Source organism: Orycteropus afer, unplaced genomic scaffold (assembly GCF_000298275.1).
Source record: "Orycteropus afer afer isolate SDZICR_OR568_19922 unplaced genomic scaffold, OryAfe1.0 scaffold00018, whole genome shotgun sequence".
NCBI lineage: Eukaryota > Metazoa > Chordata > Mammalia > Tubulidentata > Orycteropodidae > Orycteropus > Orycteropus afer.
In genome coordinates, this window is record NW_006921605.1 from 1591125 (window position 1) to 1604880 (window position 13756).

General features: G+C 55.6%; 2 protein-coding genes across 2 annotated transcripts in view; one reads left to right on the top strand and one right to left on the bottom strand.

Annotated features, from left to right (window-relative positions):
• Positions 1–1494: 1494 nt before the first annotated feature.
• Positions 1495–4773, bottom strand: TSPAN10 (tetraspanin 10). The gene is made up of 3 exons (XM_007959812.1): positions 4738–4773; positions 2651–3291; positions 1495–1831 (listed from the first exon to the last, which is right to left on the bottom strand). Exons 1-3 carry the CDS (start codon positions 4771–4773, stop codon positions 1495–1497), a joined length of 1014 nt encoding a protein of 337 aa, XP_007958003.1.
• A 4155-nt stretch (positions 4774–8928) lies between these two features.
• NPLOC4 (NPL4 homolog, ubiquitin recognition factor) overlaps positions 8929–13756 on the top strand; it is a 69176-nt gene continuing 64348 nt past the window's right edge. Inside the window, exons 1-2 of the mRNA XM_007959584.2 lie at positions 8929–8943; positions 11417–11497. Of these exons, the coding sequence (XP_007957775.1) occupies positions 8929–8943; positions 11417–11497 (96 nt within the window). The remainder of the gene's footprint in view (positions 8944–11416; positions 11498–13756) is intronic.

Here is a 13756-nt window from a genome sequence, read left to right on the forward strand (position 1 = left end):
AGCGCTGTGGCCGCCATCAACATGAGCAGGGAAAGGGGTCATGGGTCATGTGGGGGGCCAGAAAAGGTCATGGGGAAGGTGGGGCTTCCTTGGGCCTAAGATTCTGGGTATGTGTGTGTGTGGGTGGAACAGGGAAATACGATGACCGTGAGCAGGCTCTGTGTGTGGTGCCCACCCTTGACCTCTTGTAGTGTCCTGGGGCCGGGGCCGCGGTAATGAAGTCCACGAAGTGGAAGGCTGGAGAGAACAGAACTGTACTGTCCGGCTCTGGAGGCACAGGTCTGAATTCAGGGTCTGCTCTCAGGGAGGCCCGTCCGGTGCCTCTGGTGGACTCGGGCAGTCCCCAGCATTCTTGGCTTGTGGCCACATCACTCCCATCTCTGTCTTGCCTTCACATGGCGTCTTCCCTGGCATCTGTGTCTTTCCACCTCTTCCAAGGACGCTGGTCTCTGGACCAGGCCCCCTAGTCCAGTATAGCCTCCTTGTTAACTAGTGACATCTGCAAAGACCCTACTTCCAACAAGGTCACCTGCACAGGTACCAGTAGGAGGTTGGTCTGGGACTTCAACATATCTTATGGGGAAACACAAACCCATAAAATCACCCCCATGATTGTCAGTGTTCAAGGCAGCAACTAAACACCCCAAAGGGGCCCTGGGCCATGCAGATGGAAGGGGGGCCAGAGCAGGGCTCCCATGGGGGAGTCACTGGAAGGGGACTAGTGGCCTGGGGGCCAGGCTTGACCAGGTGGCAGTTCCATAAGTGTTTACAAGGGGACCATTCATCACACACAACATTAAGTGGGTGGAGCTGCTTAGACACTTACTCGTCCCCTCAAAAACAGCACTCTGATAGAGAGGCTGGGCCCCACCCTCACCCACCACAGTGGACTGCAAAGGGGAGATGGACCCAGGACAGGGGTGTCAGCTGGGCCCCCCAGGGCAGGCCACAGTCGCCTGGAGCTCTGCCCTTCCTTTCAGGAGAGAACTGCGATCTGTTGCATTGGTGGAGGTGGGTGGGGCCTTGGGATGGAAGCTTGAGGGCCCTGCTTCCTCCCCGAGGGCTCTGCCTGACTCCCTGTGGGGGGTAGACCTTGGCTGGGCAGCACCTTTGGGAGGCTCAGGGTTGGCATGCAATTTGCTGGCGGCAGCGTTGGCAGGTGGCAAGCAGGGCACATAGGTGGATGGAGGGCAAACGCCGCCAGAAGCCAGAGCGCAGGTGGACAGCGGCACGTGCGTCCATCTGAGCACGGCCACAGGGGTGACAGACCTGGGCAGGCGGCGGTGGCGGCTGGCCTGGGAGGAGACCCTGGAAAGGGGCGCACGCAGGTGCATGAGCTCAGGTGTCCGAGGTGCACTCCCACAGCACCCAGGATCAGGTACCCGAGACCTTCCCTGGGCGGAAGAGGAGCCCTGTAGCTGAGACCTCGTCGTGGCCCAGCCGCTCACGGCCCCTGCCCGGGCTCCGGGGACCAGAAGGTGCAGTCAGGTGGGGTCAGCAGCTGGCCCAGTGCCCGGCCGCGCCCTCTGCCACGCCCTTGCGCCCTGCCAGGGCGTTCAGCAGCTGCGTGACCAGCAGCAGCTCGGCGCCCTGGACCACCACGACTGCTATGGCGCCAACGCCCAGGCAGCGGGCGCTCTGGCGTAGCCACCGCCGCAGGCGCGGCCCACAGCCCTCCAGGTGCACCACTCTCCCGGCTTCAGCCTGGCCCAGGCTCAGGGCCCCGGAGCCGCACTGGGCGTTGACCGAGGCGCCATCTTCCAGAGGGTCGTTGCAGCAGGAGGCAGGGAGGCTGCAGGCCTGGATCCCTGGGGAGCTGCAGTTGAAGTACCTGCAACGCAGGTGGGCTGGGCGTCAGTCCTGGAAACACTGCTCTGGGGCCTGGCGCTTTGTTGGAGTCTCCCTCCTGCCTTCAAACTTCCATGGCCACACACGGGAACACATGTGCACAGGAACGTGTGTGCACAGACCTGTGCATGCATGCACACACAAGTGTGCTCGTGCACCCAGGTGTGCACACACACCCATACAGGTACACGAACACGATACCCAGTTTTCTAGAATGTATCCCTGTGCATGGCAGACCTCTGCACATGCAGGCGACCTTTGCCAGCCATCCTGGCATAAAGGGAGATATTTAAGGAGAAAGCTGAGGGACAGCCAGCCTTTGATGGGGACTGAAGTCAGCCTGCCTCACTGGGTAGAGGCTGCAGAAAGGCTTTGAGCCACAGAGCTGAGTGGGAGAGGGTGGGCTGAAGGGTAGTCCTGGCGAAGACTTCCAGGGTGGCCTGCGGGTCACGGTGGGAGCAGTAAGCCTGCATCTTAGTGTGTGTGTGTGACTCAGTGCATGTGTGAGCTCACACTGGTATATGCATGTCTGTACATATGAGTGTGAGCACACGCATGTGTGCATGAGTGCATGTGGGATTAGTGAGTGGGGGTGTGCCCATGTGAGTGTGCATGAGCGTATGAGTGTATGAGATTAGGGAGATGTGTGTATATGTGGCAGTGTGCTGTGAGCACATGTGCATGTATGTGTGTGCACATGAACATGTGAGCATGTATGTGAGCATTCTCTGTGTGAGCACATGTGCATGTGCTTGTGTGTCCTGTCCTCTGCTTCTCTACCCCCTCCTACCCCCAGACTCACGGGCTCCGCTGCCAGTCCTGGTAGGAGGTAGCCCCGCAGCACTGCAGCCCAAGTTGCACCTGGTCCAGGAGGAAGCACAGGTCCGGGTCATCCTGGTAGCGGGTGATGGCCACGTGCAGGGTGTGCTCCAGGCCATCCTGCAGTGGGCCCCAGAGGGCCACCACCAATGTGCCCGCCACTGCCTCGAGTGCCAGGAAGGCCAGGACACCAGCAGAGTAGCAGCGCAGCAGGCAGGGGCTCTCGCACAGGGCACCCAGGCAGCCGGCCAGGCTCACCGCGCTGACCCCCAGCCCTCCCAGAGCCAGTCCCAGCATGGGGTCTGTGGGCAGGGCACACCCCCAGCCACTCCCCACAGGCCCCTTCAGGGCTAGGCCCCAGAGCCCAGCCGCCAGGCCCAGTAGGCCCAGCAGGGAAAAGAGGAAGTTGGACAGCAGGGTCAGGTACTTGGCACAGGTGCTCCCAGGGGAGAGGGAGGCGGCTGGGCTCCCCTGAAGACAGCTGTTCCGGGACCAGTGCTTGGCCCCTGGAGGACACCAGCTGCAGCCCCAGGCCCCTGAGAGGTCCTTTATGGGTGATGGACATGGGCGGCTGGAAGTGGGTGGGCTGCCTGTGGAGGGGCGTGGCCTCAACCCCATGGTGTCCTGCAGAGGAAGAAGGTACAGCAGTGTGACCCCCTGGGGGTCATGGGTCGTGTCCCCCAGCAGTGCACGTCCTGCCCCCTGTGTGACCCCCTGGGGGTCATGGATCGGATCGTGCTCCCCAAGCAATGCATGTCCTGCCCCCTGTCCTGGTAAGCACGGCTGTGTGCAGACATGAGGTTTCCTATTGCCGCATTAATGAGGTTGTGTAGTAGGGTGACCTAAACCTAGTCCTTCCTGAGAAAAGAACAGACATGGACATGCGTGGAGGGACAGATGCCGGGTTATGACAGAGACACGCACACGGGGGGACAGACGCCAGACCAGGAATGCCAAGGATGCCAGCAGACACCAGAAACTAGGAGAAAGATCCCTGAAGGAATGGATGTGGCTGAGACCATGGGCTGGACTTTCAGCTCCAGAACTGGGACAGTAACTTCCTGTCCTTTACAGCTTCCCACTTGTGGTGGTCTTTGTCACAGCAGCCCTAGGACATGGAGACAATCAGAAAGGGTGAGAGGGTGGAGAGAGCAGGGGGAGGGGATGTGGGCTCAGAGAGCCTGGTTACCAAGGGTGTAGGGCCATCAGGCTGGTCCCGCTGGGCTGGGTCTGAGCCCCTGGCTTTTTGGGGTCACCAGAGAGCCCTCTGTACCCAGGAGAAGAGGTGGGGGTGAGCCAGGCTGCTCCCACAACCAGTCTGTGAGTGTGGGTGCCAAGAGGGAGGGGCCAGGGCCCTGCCATGACACACCCAGGGCAGTGAGAGGCACTGTGGACCCAGGTGCACGGGATGCAAGACCCTCATTGGGGCGCCTGCCTCAACTTCTAGTGTGACCCCAGCCAAGCCCTGGGGCTGGCCACATGGGCTGTAATAAGGAAGTGTCCTGAGGGAGGGGCCCCCAATGGACAGTCTCAACATTAAATCTACAGGCCTTCTGGGGGTGAAGAGGGGGTCCCTCTATGCGGAGAGGGGGGGGAACAGCCTAGCCCCACCCGCCTGCCCCACCTGGCCTTGCCTGCTCCTGCCTGCCTGCCTCAGCTGGAGAGACAGGCTGTTATCCAGTTCTGCCATTGAGCAAGTCTGACTTGGGGAGAATCTAGAAAGTGCTGGCCCCCCTCTTGGCAAGGCTGCCTGCCCGTTTGACTCCTGCCTTAAGGAGGAGACAGGCTGGGTGAAAAGGCCAAGGGGCTATCACAGGCGGAGGGCACCAGGGATGGCACCAGGGAACCCTGACTGCCTGTCTCCGGCAGGGATGCATCTTCCCGCCACATCACACCCCAAGGGCAAGGCCAGGGTCACTGGGCAGGGTGAGTTACTGCGCCCATTGATAAGGCCCACCCCAACCTTAGCATCTCCTCCAAGGATGTCCCACCTCAGGACAGGCCCGCTGCACAAAGGCCCGGGCTGGGGTGGGCGAGGACCAGGGCCTCCGCAGGACAGACGCAGCTCACCTGGCCGAGCAAGGGGCTCCTTTCCCCTTCCTGCATCCTCCGCTCAAAGGGAGAGCCCTGGGCCCGAGAGAAGAAAGCCAGGCCCCTTGCTTCTCTGGCTGACAACAGTGCCTCAGCCAGATGCAGCAGTCACAGGTGGCTCATGTGAGGAGTCACGCTCTGGGGCTTAAGGCAGACTTGGCCTATGGAGACGCCAGTGGTCTTTATTTTCTATTGGTCACTTCACGTGGGCTCTAAGGGCACCCGGCCTCTGCCCAATCCCAGTGCCCAAGGTGCTTGGGAGCTGGCCTCACGGACCCCTGCCTCACGGACCCCTGCCTCACGGACCCCTGCCGGGCCCAGCTGGGGAACCTGCTTTGCTGTCAGTGTTATGGGTGGAACTGTGTCCCTCCAAAGAAATCTGGGAGTCCCAGCCCTGTTCCTGTGAGCATGGCCTTGTTTGGAAATGGGGAAGTTCTTTTGTTACATTAACAAGGCCACATGGACTTGGGTGGATCCTAGAGTTAATCACTTCTGAGTGAGACAAAGACCAGAATAGACACACGCACATGTGCGACGAGGGATAACAGACACACATGGGCACATGCACATGTGCATGCAGAACAGACATGTGCAGGCACACGTGCACACGCACAACGCGGACCGACAGGCCCACGGGCACACGTGCACAAAAGGGATGACAGACATGCACACGCACGATGGAGGACACACATGTGCACGTGCACACACAATGGGGGAATGACAGACACTTGTGCAGTCGCACATGTGCATGCATAACGGGGGACGACAGATAGATTCACATGTGCACAACTGGGGAATCACACACGCACACACGCACGTTGGCAGGATGGGCACTACAACGCACACAGGTGGACCTACAAGCCCAGGAATGCTAAGGACTGACTGCAGGCAGCTACAAGGAGCTCTGGCAGCACAGTGTTTAAGTACTCAGCTGCTAACCGACAGGTCAGCAGTTCGACCCACTTGGAGGCTCCTCAGGAGAGCGACCTGGCGACCTACTTCTGTAAAGCCTACAGCCTAGCAATCCCCATCAGGCAGTTCTCCACCACACGGGGTCCCTGTGAGCTGGCTGACTCGACAGCATCCAACACCACCGGAAGCTGACAGAGACAAGAAAGATGGCTTCGAGAGCCAGCACCTTTATCTGCTGAGCGGAAAAAACCTTCAGTGAAGTAGCAGTAATGGGACAAGCTGTGCAGGTCAGAAACTGGAGATGGGCGATACCCTTACTCAAAGCGTGCAGCAAGAATCACTCTGTGCTGTGGCAAGACTGGGTCATGACAAAGCATTGCAGAAAACACGCCCCTCATTTTGAAGCCCTCCCCCCGAGTGAAGAACTCCACCACTGGCTCCCCATCTTGTGGAACTGCTCAATCTCTGCCCCTGCGTCCCGAAACTGTGGCTGTGCCCTGTTTCTGGTGTACAACCAGCCCGTCAGCAGGCCCGGTCACCTCCCCCCGGACGCCTGGCCCATCAGCTGGCCCGGTCACCTCCCCCCCGGACGCCTGGCCCGTCAGCCAGTCCGGTCATCTTTTCTCCCACTTTTGGTCTGGAACCATCCACCTCTCAACCTTTCCTGCCACCATCTTCTGTTCTCTGGACCCTTCCATTGGCAGCCTAAGAGGTCTCCCTGCTTCTCTTGTCCTTGCCCCCCATTGTCTATCCTCCATTTAGCCTCCAGAAGAATCCTGCCCTACGGCTGTGTTCACCGAGCTCCTTCCGGCCCCATCCTCCCCTCCCCTCACTCATTTCCCCACAGCCACTTTGGCAGCTTTGTTGTTCCTGGAGCACCCAGACAGGTCTTGCACCCTGGACCTTTGCACGTGCTAGGCGCCCATTCGATGCCTGGATAGAGCCTTCATCTGGCCCTCAACCCTCACCTCTCAGAGGTCTTTCCTGATCATTTTATTTAAAATAGCCTTCATCCCATTCTGCTTCGGTGGCCTGCATAGCACTGACCGCTAAGGGACACTGAAAGTTTATTGCTGATCTCTTTAGAATCTGACCCTGCTGGTCACCACCACCAGGGCAGGGATTACACTGCTATATCCCCAGTGTCAGGGCCACGTGGAGCACAGAGCAGGCCACTAGAAAATGGCTGTTGAAGGCATAACTAAGCCTTCAAAGAACTACCTGCCACAGGACAGAATGTATCTTGAGCACCGACTTTGTTAACAGGAGAGAAATGAAGCCGCGAGGGGAGGAGAGGAAGTGATGGTCATCAATTCCTCACTTTTTCAGTGATGGAGACCATCTGAAGTTGAACCATGGGTTAAATATATGGTTGTAGCCTCTTACAGGTTTTCATAATTTTTTAAGAATTGTTTTGTTGTGGTAAAAATATACATAACAAAGCATTTGCCAGTTCAACATTTTTTCACATGTTCAGTCCCGTTGGTTCAGTTCATCCTATTGTACTGCCCTCAGCACTCTCCCTTTCCAAATGAGTCCACCATCATTAACAGAAACTCTGCCCCCTAAACCCAGACCCCCCTCCCTCCCACCCCAGGTGACCACTAATAATTTTTGGTCTCTAACATTTGCCTCTTCCAGATACTTCTTTAAATGGGATCCTACAATATTTTCCATTTTGTGTATGGTTTATTTCACTTGGTATAATGTTTTCAAGGTTCATCCATGTGTGACACGTATCAGGACTTCATTTATCTTTATGGCTGAGTGATATTCCATGGTGTGGATAGACCACATTCTGTTTATCCACTCACTTCTTGAAGGATTCTTGGGTTGTCTCCATCTTTTGGCTGTTGTGTACAGTGCGACAATGAACACTGGCAAACAAGCTTTCAGAATTTTTATTTTTTTAATTTTTGCCACAGTTATGGGCAAGATCAGCTGGTAGGTGCAAAATGAAAATGTTCAGAAATTAAGAATTTCAAGATGGTAACAGCACAGCATGAAATCGAGCCAGGCTGTTCTGAGCAGGCCAGGTCAGGAGCCCAGAAACCAGGACTGGTTAGAGTTCTATTTTAGGATGTTACATCTCTCCTATTTCTATAGATTCTATCAGTATTTCCACTGGCCTCTGTATCAAAAAAGTTATATAAATGCAGTTCCCGGGTTACGGAAATCTATTTACAACCCATAGATACGAACTAACCCCGGTAAAGCCTATTACGTTAAAAATTCAAGATACATACAAAGGTTCATCATAACAAACGTATATGCATCAAAACATTATTATTACTGTATTACATTAAAGATGTTATAATGTATCTGGAAGTGTTTCTTTTATGTTATTTATGCATAGAAACAGTACACTATACACTATATAGTAAGACAAAGATTAGGCGCTCTGGTAGCATAGTGCCTAAGGCACTTGACTGCTAACCAGAAAACTGGTGGTTCAAACCCAACAGCCACTCCTTGGAACCAAGGTAGGGCAATCTACTTCCGTAGTGATACTACCTCGGAAACCCAAGGAAGGGTCGCTATGAGTCGGGTCCCACTGGATGGTAAATAACAGCAACATCTCTCCTGGGGAAGCAACACTGATCTAAAACGCTGTCTGGATTCATTTGCTTTTCTTACGTCACATTCGCGGAGAATGCTTCACGTTTTTAACAGCATGAAGGTGTGGTTTCACCCTCCATCAATCTTTCCTCTCCATGTGCACGCAGCACACGTGTTCCACGCTGTTTTCGCTCAATGTCAACGCACCCATGGACATTTGTGGGTGAGATTTCCGACGCTTGTTTTTGCTTTTCCGTTGGACAATTCTGCACGGCTAGAACAATGGCATATGTCAGTAAAAACAATCTTACGGAAACACTCTTCATAGCACGTCATACCGCGAGCTGCAGGAAACCGGGCCTCGCGGACCGGGGCGTGGCCAGGGCGAGGGGTGGGGCTGCACGGCCCCGCCCCGCCCCGCCCCGCCCCGCCCGCCGGCCCGGGCCCACACTGCGCATGTGCGAGCCGTTGGTGACCCGGAACCTTGTTTGCGGGGCTGCGTGCCCGGCGGAGCGAGTTGAGCGAGGCACCCGGACGTCTGCGCTGGTGGAGACCCGGCGGGCGAAGCTGGAGCGGTGGTGGCGGCGGCGGAGGGAGGCCGGGGCCAGGGCTGAGGCCGGGGCTGGGGCTGCGAGGCCTTCGGGGCGGCAGGTGGCGGCGGCCCGGGGCTCGAGCCCGGAGGGAGGAGCGGCGGCCGCCATGGCCGAGAGCATCGTGAGTGGCGGTGGCCGGGCGGGAGTGGGGCGCCGGGATGAGGCAGCAGATTTACCGGCCTCGGCCTGTGGGGAGGCGGCCCGCGGCCCGGCCCCTTCCTCCCGCGCCTTGGCTTTCTCCGCGATGGCCCGGCTCCCCTCCCTGACTGTGACCGCCCTCGGTTTCTGGCGTCCCAACCCCCACGGAACGATTTGCGGCCCCGGTTTCTGCCCGGGCCGGGAAGGGCCGGGCCTTCCTGGACGGAGGGCCAACTGCCCTGAGGAGAAGCTCTTCCAGGGCGCTTGGGTTTCCTCCCGGGGCCTCGGAGCCAGGGTTCCGTGCTGTTGTCCCCTCTGCTTCTCTGACTCCTCCACCCGGGCCGTTGGCGGCTCGTCGCGATCTAATGGGGCGGTGACAGGGCGCCCTCGCCGCCGGAGGGCGCTGCGGGGAAGGGGTTCCCGCCTGCTCGCCGGGGAACCTGGGCGACGACCTGGTTACGAAGCGGTTCCCGTTCTTCCCAGAGATTCGGAGTTGGCGCGCCCTCCTCTCGCGTTAATATGAAGCACATTCCGGGCGAGTCGGGCACGGTCCCGGTCGTTCTTGAACTCGTGCCCTTCCCAGCAGAAGGCAGTGGCGCGGGAAGGTGGAGCAGCACAGGGGACCGAGGGCTGGTGGTTGACGTCCAGAACGCCCCGCCTCCGGGGAAGCAGAGTTCGGGGTGACGGGTGGTGTGCGCCCTTGGCCAGGTGCCCTCGTGGCGTCGTGCTGGGGTCGGCGGCGGGTCGCCCCGCGCTGGGGCGTAGGCTTCGTCTCCCAGCTTCTCCTTAATCGGCGCGCCGGCCCTGCTGGCCTTCGGGGTCCCCAACCTGGAGACGAGCGGAGGGAGTGAATGGCCCGGGACAGGCTTCGGAAGCGCCATGAACAGTGCGTCTGCGTGGACTGGAAGTGGAACCGCTCTCGCGTGGAGCCCACTGCGGCGCTGTGAGCTGCGCTTACAGGGCGGCCAGGGCGTTTCCTCCCAGCGCACTGCCACGTTGAGGGTCTTTCAGGTTTACTCAGCAGACCCTTCTTCGGAGATGGATTTCCAGCTGAGTTCTTCTGAACGCTGTGGGTGGCACTGAGTTTTGACTCACAAGTCCCTCCCCTGCCCTAAGGAGGGCTCATTCCCTTATAAACAGGGACACCTGCGCCACCAGGAGGCCGTGTGCATCCCGGCTTCCAGGTCTAGCTCTTGTGTATTTAATTTTGGAGCCGGTGCCAGAGGCCAGGCCAGCTTCTCCCAGCACAGATTGTGTTTGGCTCTTGTCAAGTGAAAGTTGGGCTGTTGTTGGTGATGGAGTCAAAGGACGCCCCCAGGATCCCCACCAGGAAGACACACCGTTCTTTTCTCACCCTGCCTCAGGGTTGGAACTTCCTTGAGAAATCACTTGGAGCCAGAAGTTCCAAAAGTGCATTTGCATTGGCTCTTCATACAGAAGAGGGAAAATGAAGTGAAAATTAGTCTGTGCTCTCAGCCACTGGGGCATTCCAGATTTCTTCAAAAAGAACCTTAAAACTTGGCACCACTCTGGAGGCCAACTTTTTTGATACCAGTGAAAATTGTTAGAAAACCAGAAAGAGACAGGGTCAGACTGTTTTAGGAAAATCTAAATTATTAGTAAGCTTGATCCCAAAGCAGACAAAGTGCAGGAGGTCATAAGTCTTGGTGTTTGGTCACGTGTTAGTGAAACTTAATTTGTTTAAAAACGTGCCACTTTTCCTTGGCATTCACATTGTTTGAAGTGCAGCACCCAGTGCTGTGGCTGCTGAGAGGGCCACAGGGGCCCTGCCTGGGGGACTCCGGTCTGCCCTCCCTTCTCTCTCACTGTCCCTCCTGTCCCACCGGCAGTTGGGGCATCCCCTGCCCAGCTGTTTGCAGTGGGCGTGCCCTTTCATGCTCCTTGACTTCAGAGCAGGAACCTACACAGTCAGCCAAGGCTTTCCTCAAAGTCAGAGTCAGGTCCTGGAATGAGGTGCTCGTCAACCATGTCCTTCCAGCCCCTGCCCTGTTTCAGGCATGCCATGAAGATACTTTTGAAAATCCGAAGTTTTCCTATGATGTCAAAAGCTTGACTTTCTTTTAATCTTTCTATTAAAAGTAAATCATACGATTCTTTTAAGTCCACCTAATGGCTGTGTTTAGAATCTTGGAACAAAGTAAAGTCACTTTTAAAGAAGTCAGTCATTCATGATTGATGATGTTTATTTTTGTAAATCTCCAAGTCTGGAGGGAAAGATAGGCTTTTTATGGAGGTTGAAGGTTGAAGTGGTGTTTTTCAGAGTAGAGCAGGCAGGCTGGAGGAGCAGGGCGGTGCTGGGATCTGCTGATGGCCCCTCACTGGATCAGGGAATGGGAGGGGAGGGTGAGCTGGGCTGAGGCTGCCAAGCGCCAGTCCTCCCGCCAGTCAGGACCCTGCTATTCTGTGCAGTCACCACCCTGTCTCATTTTCAACAGATAATCCGCGTGCAGTCCCCAGAGGGGGTGAAGCGGATCACAGCCACAAAGAGAGAGACGGCAGCCACGTTTCTGAAGAAGGTACCACCGCCAAGCCGGCGCCCTCGGGCTCCCCTCGTCCCCTGCTGCCACGCCCGCTCTGTGCCTTTTCTCCCTCCTCATGTCCTCATCTCCCCGAGTTCAGTCTCCTGGGTTGCCTGTCAGTCGGGGCTGGGTTGCTGCAGGAGCAGGTGTGTGTCTCAGCTGATTTCTGCCTAAGATTGTAGGACCAGGTGTCCCTACAGCAAACCCAGCCCACTGGTGTGGAGTTAGTTCTGACTCATAGTGAGCCTTTAGGGCAGAACAGAACTGCCCGAAGTTGTAAATCTGTACAGAAGCAGGCCGCTTCCTTTTTCTCTCAGAATGGCTGGTGGGTTCCAGCTGCCAGCTTTTGGTTGGCAGTCACATGCTTAACCACTGTGCCACCAGAGCTCCTTAAGTGCCCCTCAAACAGAAAAAGCAGCAAACTCCATGCCAGTGAGTTGATTCCAAGGCTGTCAATCTTGATGGAAGAGACTGCCTCATATTTCTTTCATGGAATGGCTGGTGGATTCGAACCACCGACTTTTTGCTTAGCAGCCAAATACCTTAACCACTGCACCACCAGAGCTCCTCTAAGGCCCTTTCAAAAAGGAAAAAAAAAACAAACCTACTGCCATCGAGTTGATTCTGACTCATAGCAACCTCATTAGGTTTCCAAGACAGTAAATCTTTATGGAAGTAGATTGCCCTGTCTTCCTTCCATGGAGCAGATGATGGATTTGAACCACCAGCCTTCTGGTTAGTAGTCAGATGCCTTAGGAATTGTGCTACCAGAGCTCCTCTGGGTGCCCTTAGGTGAGTGTAAACATATTTCAGGGGAGAAATAGGTACATTTTTAAACTTTATTGTTTCTTATTATTGTCATCTTGATAATTTCCACTTGTATGATTCAGTGACAATGATTCTGCTTTTCACGTAATACAGCCATTCTCATGATCCACTTCCAGGTTCTTCCACCACCACTAACGAAACCTCATTGCCCCCTGAGTAAAATTTCCTCCTTCCTCCTCCCTCCCACCCCCCCCACCCCCCGGTAACCACTGACAATCTGTGATTCCTACATACTTGCTTATTTCATCTATGTGAGACCATACAGTATTTGTTCTTTGGTGACAGATACTGCAGACTTGGTGTGATGTTTCCAAGGTTTATCTGTGCTATGTGGTTCATCTTTGCTGGCTGTCCCTCTCTGTGTCTTCCTCTTCCTCAGTGCCTGTGTTGATCGCTCCCATTTGGTACATTAGGGCTGGAATTCTTAAGTGGCCATCTGGGACTGAGATGAAGCTTCCGTAGCTGCTGCTAAGAAAATTGTGGGGATAAAATGATGTGGCAGGACCACTGGGAGTGCATGTGCTGCCTCACTGGCCCAGGGTCTGTGGGAGGGACAGTGGTTCAAACTGTGACAGCTATTTAGAGAGAAGGTTCCATGCTGGGTATTAAACAGAGTGGTCAGTAGGTTGAGTTCAGAAGGTTTTAGAGCACCCTAAAATCACAGCAGTCGTTCTGACTTTTACTCCAGAAGGATTCCCAAAATCGCGGTGCTTCCCTCTGTTCAAGTCATTGTCCTTTGCATAGGAAAATACAGACGCGACAGCCAGTTAGTGTGCAGTCGGAGCTGGTGTGGGGGAAGGTTGGCTGCCTAAAACACCGAAGTGCATGTGAGCACGATTGTGTTTGCTCTGGACATGTTCTCTTGGGGCTATTTCTGAAACTGTGTAATGGCTCTGAAATACTTCTCTGCAAGTGGAAATGCTTTTCTCTGATTGTAAAAATATACAGACTCATGAGAAAAGCATCAACAATACAGAGAACTCTGGAGGGGCAAGTCACTGGAAGCTCTGCCCCAGAAACAACCACTGTTAAAACAGCTTCTCTTGAGCGTGTTCACATGTGCATACATATGTGCACACAGTCATGTACCTGTACCACAGTGGGTTCGTACTATATTATTGAGGTATTTCAGCGAATCTCAGGAGCTCTGGTGGTGTAGATGTTGAAGCATTTGGCTACTAATCAAAAGGTGGATGGTTTAAACTACCAGCTGCTGGAAAGATGAGGCGGTGGGCTTCCCTAAAGATTGACAGCTTTCAAGACCCTGTGGGCAGTTCCCCTCTGTCCTCTAGGGGCGCTGTGGGTCAGAAGGACTCCACGGCAGTGGGTGTGGTTTGGGCTTTGCTTCTGTAAGACTGACAGCCTTGGAGACCCTGTGGGCAGTTCCACTCTGTCCTCTAGGGGCGCTGTGGGTCAGAATGGACTCCA

Bases quoted from the DNA above. Each gene is read 5' to 3' on its own strand.
- TSPAN10 (XM_007959812.1), bottom strand. From the start codon at position 4,773: ATGCAGGAAGGGGAAAGGAGCCCCTTGCTCGGCCAG. The intron at 3,292-4,737 runs GTGAGCTGCGTC...CTTCCTCTGCAG, and splicing joins GGAGCCCCTTGCTCGGCCAG to GACACCATGGGGTTGAGGCC. The intron at 1,832-2,650 runs GTGAGTCTGGGG...CCTGCGTTGCAG, and splicing joins CAGGACTGGCAGCGGAGCCC to GTACTTCAACTGCAGCTCCC.